Below are 8195 nucleotides of genomic sequence, written 5' to 3'. Positions count from 1 at the left end.
TAAATTCAATGCCTCCAAAGAGAAGTCTATCGGGTCATTCAGAGTCTTATGTGGTCTAGCTACACTCAATGTGTGTGGTGCCAGAAGACGTCCAGGGTGCCCTCTCATGTTTAACTGCAAATCATATTCACCTTTTTTGTTGAAATTACGAAAATGTAAGTGGTTGGGTGCTGGTTAGAAAATGGTATCCTGTTTTCATAACCTGATTATCAGCGAGTCACTAACTTACTTTATGTACTGGTTGATGTATATCGTGTTTGCCAACGTTAGGTGGCGAAGGTCTGGGCGCTCCTGTTTTCATAACTACCCAGTTATACCAAAAGCTAGCATCGTTAACCTAGCCTGATATAACAAGATCATGTTCGGTTTCACGTCACGTGTCAAATTGATAAAAAGTGCAGAGGGATTAAATATAAATGTACAGGTTGAATCTCGTTGGCGCATTTAGTCTCTGCATCAGTTTGGCTCTGAACACAATAGGGTGTCGCCCACGGTCAAACAGAGGTTTTTCATAACAATGGAGTTTGTCAACAGTGACGGAGGTCTAGGAGCTGGCAAGCTTCCCCCAGGAACGAATAGCAGTGCAATATTGTTTCGCTCGAGGTGGTGGGCCAACATCAAAGCGGAGATGTCTGCCAGGCCAGCCACACAGAAATCCTATCTGCGAGAGTTGAGTGCCATCAGCGTAAATTATGAGGTAGTGAGGTAGTGATAGAAGGACCAGGTGCATTTGTGTACAGAACAGAAAACCAAGGGGGACCTAGTAACCTTGAGACAGCAGTAGTAAGGTGCCAGGTATGATGCCAACAAAAAGAGTGCATAGCCGGAGACGATTCAGCGTGAGTTGCAGCAGTAGTCTGCATCGTTTGGCTCTGAGCTCACACAAAGGTTCTGTAGTCTGGACACAATGGAACCCATTAGACAGGGCACTTAATTGAAGTCTTATCATTGTGAGAAAATGCATTAGAAATATTCAGGTCATACGCTCTTAATTAATGTCTACATCACAGGCAAAACACCTCAGTAATTCCCCATTTAATGTATTTGGTAACATTGGTATTCACACTGTTTTAATGGGAACACCATCCAACATTATTGAAAGGAGAATATAGCCAGTCAACAATAGACATCTGGTCAGGAGGCCTTTGATGCAAGATTCGCTAAAATTAAGGGGATGTATTGATTGGTTCTGAAATGTTTTTCTTGTGGGATTTGATAAACCAACAGTTGTGTAATGCAAGGGGCGGTGCGTGGCTGTTTGCTCGAGAAGACAGAAGCAACCATTAAAAGCACAGCCACCGTCATTACTGACGCAGCATCGTGCCAACTGCACCAAAACAGCCTTTCCAGACTGAAGTCAGGAGGACTTAAGACTTTGGTATGAGGTATGCGCCAGACTACCAATATCCCAAAAACAACTTTGAACATAACAATATTCAAGCACACTGCAAATGTAAGTGTACAGATAAACATGTCAAATATACATGTTTTTCAATCCAGGACATGTAGAGGAAATTACAAACATGACAGTGACTTTTTTTCCAAAGTTTTTTTTATTCGATGACAATATACAAGAACATCTTGAGCACGAGGAACATCCCTGATTCTCCAGGCTCACTGTAGGAAAACAGAGGAAGAGAAGTTAGTTCACCTGCAAACAGAAATACACCATCTCCACTTACAACAACTCTACTCAGGGGGGGGGCACCTCAACTAGAGGAAGGGGGGTAATTGGGCTGATGGTCTGAAGGGTAATAGTAGAGATGGAGCTCAACCTACATGTTGTTGTTTTTAATAGTAAAATGCAGTTAACTGACATTTTCCAGCTCAGTGAGGAATTTATTTAGTATATAGTATATATCAAATGACAGTTGATGTCAAACTCAAAAGTTTTTCACAATTCCTGACATTTAATCAGAGTACAAATTCCCTGTCTTGGGTCAGTTAGGATCACCACTTTATTTTAAGAATGTGAAATGTCAGAATAAATAGTAGAGTAATTTATTTTCACTTTCTTTCATCCCATTCCCAGTGGGTCAGAAGTTTACATACACTCAATTAGTATTCGGTAGCATTGCCTTTAAATTGTTTAACTTGGGTCAAATGTGTCGGGTAGCCTTCCACAAGCTTCCCAGAATAAGTTGGGTGAATTTTGGCCCATTCCTCCTGACAGAGCTGGTGTAACTGAGTCAGGACTGTAGGCCTCCTTGCTCGCATGCGCTTTTTCAGTTTTGCCCACAAATTTTCTATAGGATTGATGTCAGGGCTTTGTGATGGCCACTCCAATACCTTGACTTTGTTGTCCTTATGCCATTTTGCCACAACTTTGGAAGTATGCTTGGGGTCATTGTCCATTTGGAAGACCCATTTGCAACCAAGCTTTAACTTCCTGTCTGATGTCTTGAGATGTTGCTTCAATATATCCACATCATTTTCCTGCCTCATGATGCCATCGATTTTGTGAAGTGCACCAGTCCCTCCTGCAGCAAAGCACCCCCACAACATGATGCTGCCACCCCCATGCTTCACGGTGTTCTTCGGCTTGCAAGCCTCCCCCTTTTTCCTCCAAACATAGCGATGGTCATTATGGCCAAACAGTTCTATTTTTGTTTCATCTGACCAGAGGACATTTCTCAAAAAAGTACGATGTTTGTCCCCATGTGCAGTGGCAAACCGTAGTCTGGCTTTTCTATGTGGCAGTGGCTTCTTCCATGCTGAGCGGCCTTTCAGGTTATGTCGATATAGGGCTTGTTTTACTGTGGATATAGATACTTTGTACCGGTTTCCTCCAGCATCTTCACAAGAGACAGAACGCATCTCTTTCGTCAGCGGTATGACAGCTGCGTGGTCCCACGGTGTTTATACTTGCGTACTATTGTTTGTACCGATGAACATGGTACCTTCAGGCATTTGGAAATTGCTCCCAAGGATGAACTAGACTTGTGGAGGTCTACAATATTTTTTCTGAGGTCTTGGCTGATTTCTTTTGATTTTCCCATGATTTCAAGCAAAGAGGCACTGAGTTTGATGGGAGGCCTTGAAATACATCCACAGGTACTCCTCCAATTGACTCAGATTATGTCAATTCGCCTATCAGCAGCTTCTAAAGCCATGACATCATTTTCTGGAATTGTCCAAGCTGTTTAAAGGCACAGTCAACTTAGTGTTTGTAAACTTCTGACCCAGTGGAATTGTGATACAGTGAATTATAAGTGAAATAATCTGTCTGTAAAAAATTGTTGGAAAAATAACTTGTGTCATGCACAAAGTAAATGTCCTAACCGACTTGCCAAAACTATAGTTTAACAAGAAATGTGTGGAGTGGTTGAAAAACAAGTTTTAATGACCCCAACCCTAAGTGTATATAAACTTCCGACTTCCAACTGAGTAGGCATGTGGTTCAGTTGTCTCACATCGAGACATTGGGCTATAAATTATTATCCTAGACATGCTTTAATAAACAACCACCAAAGGTCACCACTCATAACGCATGTTAGCATAACTGTACTGAGCGTTTGATCAATACATAGTCATAATAAAATAGTTTAATAGGAGAATAAGAATGGTGATCGTTTAGAAGCAATTCAATCGTTTTTTTGTTGATATGACATTAGTTGATATTATAATATTTGTCAGAGAATAAGTACCACCAGCCAGGGTAGGTTTAGAAGTTTGGGGGACAAGGGGGATGGAAGATGGGATGAAGTAGTAAGGATGCGTGCTTGTAGATAAGGTTGTTGGAAGACTACAGGTGAGATCTCTACAGGTGAGGTACCAAGAGAAGATTCAATGTGCAATTCAACACAATATAGCACACCATGCCCCGTTTTCTTTATACCTGTAACAGACACCTCATTTCTGTAAAAAAAAATCCATGGGAGGCAAAATAAAAGACAAAAGGATGAAGAAAGTAATGTTAAACTCTTAAAATAATTCACACTCTCTGAATGGCATAAGATTTGAGCCATAGATTAATTTAATTCAGTTGGGGCCCATTTCCACCCAGGAAAATAATACAAAGTCAAAACTGAATGCTGAGCACCAGATGCGGACATGTCAATAAATGCACACAAATGCAGCTTCTAGATACGTCCCTCAATACATTCCTGCAGGATTCCTGGGGATGCACATGTGTGTTTTAGCCCAGCACTGAGACTTGATTAGTTGAATTATGCGTGTTAGTGCTGGGCTAAAACAAAAATGTGTACTGCATTGGGGTCCTTTAAGGAATTAATTGAGAAACTGCTCTAGTTCCTAGTCTTTCAGAGATCCACTAGGCAACCTACTGTTGAGTAGGGAACACACTATACGGGACCACACTATACGGTTCAACCTGGAATCTAAACCACTATTAGTGCTCAGTTCACACTCGCCTACATTAGTGTCATGAGTTAGAATGAGCAGCTAAGTATCAACTGGTAGGTACCTGAACTGAAACCCAATGTGGATGTTAGATAAATCCACATGTAAAAAGGCACTGTAGCCCTTTTGGTTATATAATGGGAAGATTGGGATGGAGTCTAACAGGATTTAGCTAGGAACACCACTCCTAAATAGTAGTATCTGCACACAGCAGTTAGTCTACTGATGAAAACAACATTTACCTTCTACAGTCCCGAAGAACAGTAGATAAGAGAAGATGACAATGTATATTAAAACAGTAAGAATGCATAAATAAAGACAGTACTAACAGACTTGGGAAGAAGGAAAGATATGCATGTAATTAATGATTAACTAATACGAAATAAGTTCAACTTGGGGGTGCGTTCCAATAGTCTCAAGAAGTTCCCTATTCCCTCCATCTGCAATGATGTGAATTTCGCTTGCGTGAAAGCAGCCATCCAGTATTATGCATTTACCAACTCTGCTGATTTACAGTGCAGATGAAGGAGAATAAATGGAGCTACTGTAAAAACGTGACTATTGAAATGCACCCACCCTTGAACAAGAGGAATGTACCATAGGGAGAATGGCCACATTACCTTTTTGCCAGCAGCGCCCACACTGGCTTTCTTGGTGCCTCGTACTTTCTTCATTCTGTTCTTGCGTTCCTTGCGCTGTTTTCTGGAGGACTTCTTCTTCTCATAGAGACCGTGCTGTGAGAACCGAGAAAACCAAACATTTTAACCAAACAGCACTGCTTCCATTGTGTGTGGGTTTTCTTTCCATTAGTCAGTATCAATGTGGGTATCACTGGCAGACAATACTTGATAATGATGGTACTCATAGAAACTATGTACAGACGTGGTGTCATACAAATAGAGAATATTGCCTAAAAACAGCTATATCCATTCAATTGGTGCATTCCACAAGCAAAGCCCCACTTGTTTCCATTTTTCCAGCATCTACTTACCCTGGCCAGTCTGTGCTTGGGCTCGTTTTTCTTAGCGTAGTCGAGAGAGTCGTAGACCATGGCGAAGCCCGTCGTCTTGCCGCCACCAAACTGGGTCCTGAAGCCGAAGACGAACACCACGTCAGGAGTGGTCTTGTACATTTTGGCCAGCTTCTCCCGGATCTCAGTCTTGGGGACTGTGGCTTTGCCCGGATGGAGGACATCGACAACCTGGAAGCGGAGACAATGGACAAAAGTTTAAGACCATGCAGCACTAGAAAACTAGCACACTGGTGATCTTGATGCTCCCTAACTTTTAACAGATAATTTAATCAATAGACCATCAGGGCAGATCATGACGTCTTTTGATCTACTGATAGAGGTCAGCTGAACACTCAGTATGAAGAGATGTTTTGTTTTGGTGGTATACAGTGGTAGGAAAAACATTTAAGCTTACCATTTGCTTCCTCTGAAGCAGCCGGTTTGTCATGAACTTCCGGGTTCTGACTGTCACTGTGTCGTTCTGAAAGTAGACGGGGAACAGAGTTTAGGAACCCTACACACATAGCAAGACAAGTAGTATACATCAACACAAGTATTTAAACAAGACGTTGGCTTTGTCAGGTAGAAAGTTAGTTAGCAGGCCATAAAGAAAAGTTACTTATTGCATTACAATTATACATCCGATCACAAATCAACTGTTACTCTAAAAGTGAAATGCTTAATTACGGGCCCTTCACAACAATGCAGAGAAAGATGGGGGGGGAAATATAAACGTAATAAAAAGGTAAAACAATTAGTAACAATAACGTGGCCATATACACACGATACCAGCACCGAGTTGATGTGCAAGGGTACATGCAGTTGAGGTAGATATGTACATATAACTAGGAATTAAGTGACTAGGCAACAGGATAAACAGCGCATGTGACGAGTCAAAAAGGTTAATGCAGAAAGGGTCAACGCAGATAGGTAAATAGTTTAACTAACAGTTACCCGGACAAACTATTTAGCAGTCTTATGGTTTAAGGTTAGAAGCTGTTCAGGGTCCTGTTAGTTCCAGACTTGGTGCATCGGCACCGCTTGCCATGCGATAACAGATAGTCTTTACTTGAGTGGCTGGAGTGACCATTTTTAGGGCCTTGCTCTGACACAGCCTGGTATAGAGGTCCTGGATGAGTTTGGCGGCAGTGATGTACTGGGCTGTACGCACTACACTCTGTAGCGCCTTGTAGTAGGATGCCAAGCAGTTGCCATACCAAGCACTGATGCAACCAGTCAAGATGCTCTCAATAGTGCAGCTGTATAACTTTGAGGATCTGAGGGCCCATGTCAATTCCTTTCAGCCACCTGAGCGGGAAGATGCTTTGTCATGCCCTATTTTCAACTGTCTTGGTATGTGGTCCTTGATAGATCCTTAATGATGTGGACACAGAGGAACTTAAAGCTCTCGACTCGTTACACTACAGCCCAGTCGATATGAATGGGGGTGTGCATGGCCCTCCATTTCCTGTAGTCTACGATCAGCTCGTGTCTAGCTGTTGATGGAGCTGATATTGACTATCCCTACAGGCATTGATCAGGCCTGCCACCGTCATGTCATCAAACGTATCATGCCATGCAACAAGAGGTAGCTAGCGAACTACATTACTGGGATTTAGCTACCTACACAAGTAACATTTAGTAGCTAGCTAGATACACGAGTGACACGTCCAATATATACTTTCGATGAGAAAGTCCTAAACCAAAATCATACCGAAAGGTTACTACATCAATAACTAACATCCTGGCTATCTACTGTAGCCAACCAAGCAAGTTAACTAGCTAAGTTAGCTTCCATCTACTCAAATCATGTAAACGAACCACTTCAAACACCGGAGCACTTCTGGACGGATTGACTACAAGGTACACGACAGAAATCGTGCATTTGTGGTAACTTAGCGTTAGTTATCGTGTCGGAACTAGCTAGGTAGTTTCCAGAATCCTAATACGACATTACAAGTGACATAATGTGCCAGGGAGGCTCACTAGCCACAGCAGTCGAGGACACCTTGCTAGCACATAGCAATGTAGCTAGCCATATTGCCTGTGCTGGTCAAATAATAGTATTATACAAGACTGGACAAAACCACAATGTATCCGCCAACACATAGTAGTGGAAAATAAGAAGCCATGTGTTACAAAATTATTACTGAATGGTTTGTACAACTGAACAGGTCCAACAGCCGAGCGCTCGTCTAGGCCACCGAAATCCATCAGTTCATTAAAGACTAAAAACTACCATTTCAATGTTCTAATATTCCTACAGGGATGGCTTATAAATGTATTTGGACTTCGTGATTTTAACAACGATGAGAGGATGGTGAAGATAAACAAAGAATTTAATTCTAGATTTTATGCCACAAGACTCACCATCTTGACATCAGCCTCTCAGGGACGAGGAAAAGGAGGAAGGACCCGATGCCGGCCAACCAAACGCCTGATTGGAACCCGGGCGACCTGAATACTTGCCTGAATTAAAAGTAAATTCAAATGATTTGAGAGACCACATAGGGAAATAGAACGTGTCGTTGTTGTATTTTTTATGTATTATTTTGTTCAAGTGTATATGACAAACGTCACTCAATCAAATAAATGTACCATGTAATTTTGGCAAAACACATGAATGTATGCAATACAGTATGTTCATTACAAATATATTAATTGATGACATTTTATTCATCTAGCAGCAACACAATCATGCCCTTATGCCCTTTTCCAAAAGTAGCGCACCACAGTATTATATAGTATATATGTATGCATAATTTTGTTTATTATTGAACGACGTAAGTATTTGTTATTCACATGGTTCATGGAAATGAAC

The 8195-nt window shown here is 41.6% G+C and overlaps 1 protein-coding gene across 2 annotated transcripts; it reads right to left on the bottom strand.

The window, feature by feature from the left end:
- Positions 1 to 1534: 1534 nt before the first annotated feature.
- Positions 1535 to 7787, bottom strand: rps24 (ribosomal protein S24). Of its 2 annotated transcripts, none has more exons than XM_029640380.2 (5): positions 7745 to 7787; positions 5790 to 5855; positions 5354 to 5563; positions 4983 to 5096; positions 1535 to 1617 (listed from the first exon to the last, which is right to left on the bottom strand). In XM_029640380.2, exons 1-5 carry the CDS (start codon positions 7745 to 7747, stop codon positions 1615 to 1617), a joined length of 396 nt encoding a protein of 131 aa, XP_029496240.1. In that variant the 5' UTR covers positions 7748 to 7787; the 3' UTR covers positions 1535 to 1614. The 2 variants fall into 2 exon arrangements, with proteins under 2 accessions (XP_029496240.1, XP_064868827.1); XM_065012755.1 differs by lacking the exon at positions 1535 to 1617 and adding an exon at positions 3838 to 3858.
- Positions 7788 to 8195: the final 408 nt, after the last annotated feature.

The sequence above is a fragment of the Oncorhynchus nerka genome, linkage group LG28 (assembly GCF_034236695.1).
Source record: "Oncorhynchus nerka isolate Pitt River linkage group LG28, Oner_Uvic_2.0, whole genome shotgun sequence".
NCBI classification, from domain to species: domain Eukaryota; kingdom Metazoa; phylum Chordata; class Actinopteri; order Salmoniformes; family Salmonidae; genus Oncorhynchus; species Oncorhynchus nerka.
Note: the sequence above shows the minus strand (reverse complement) of the source record. Positions and strands in the feature narration are given on the sequence as shown.

What these genes read in the sequence shown, in the direction of transcription:
- rps24 (XM_065012755.1), bottom strand. An exon ending in TGCTTCAGAGGAAGCAAATG is followed by an intron (nt 5,564 to 5,789) that starts GTAAGCTTAAAT and finishes CTCCGCTTCCAG; the next exon opens with GTTGTCGATGTCCTCCATCC. An exon ending in CCAAGCACAGACTGGCCAGG is followed by an intron (nt 5,097 to 5,353) that starts GTAAGTAGATGC and finishes CGGTTCTCACAG; the next exon opens with CACGGTCTCTATGAGAAGAA.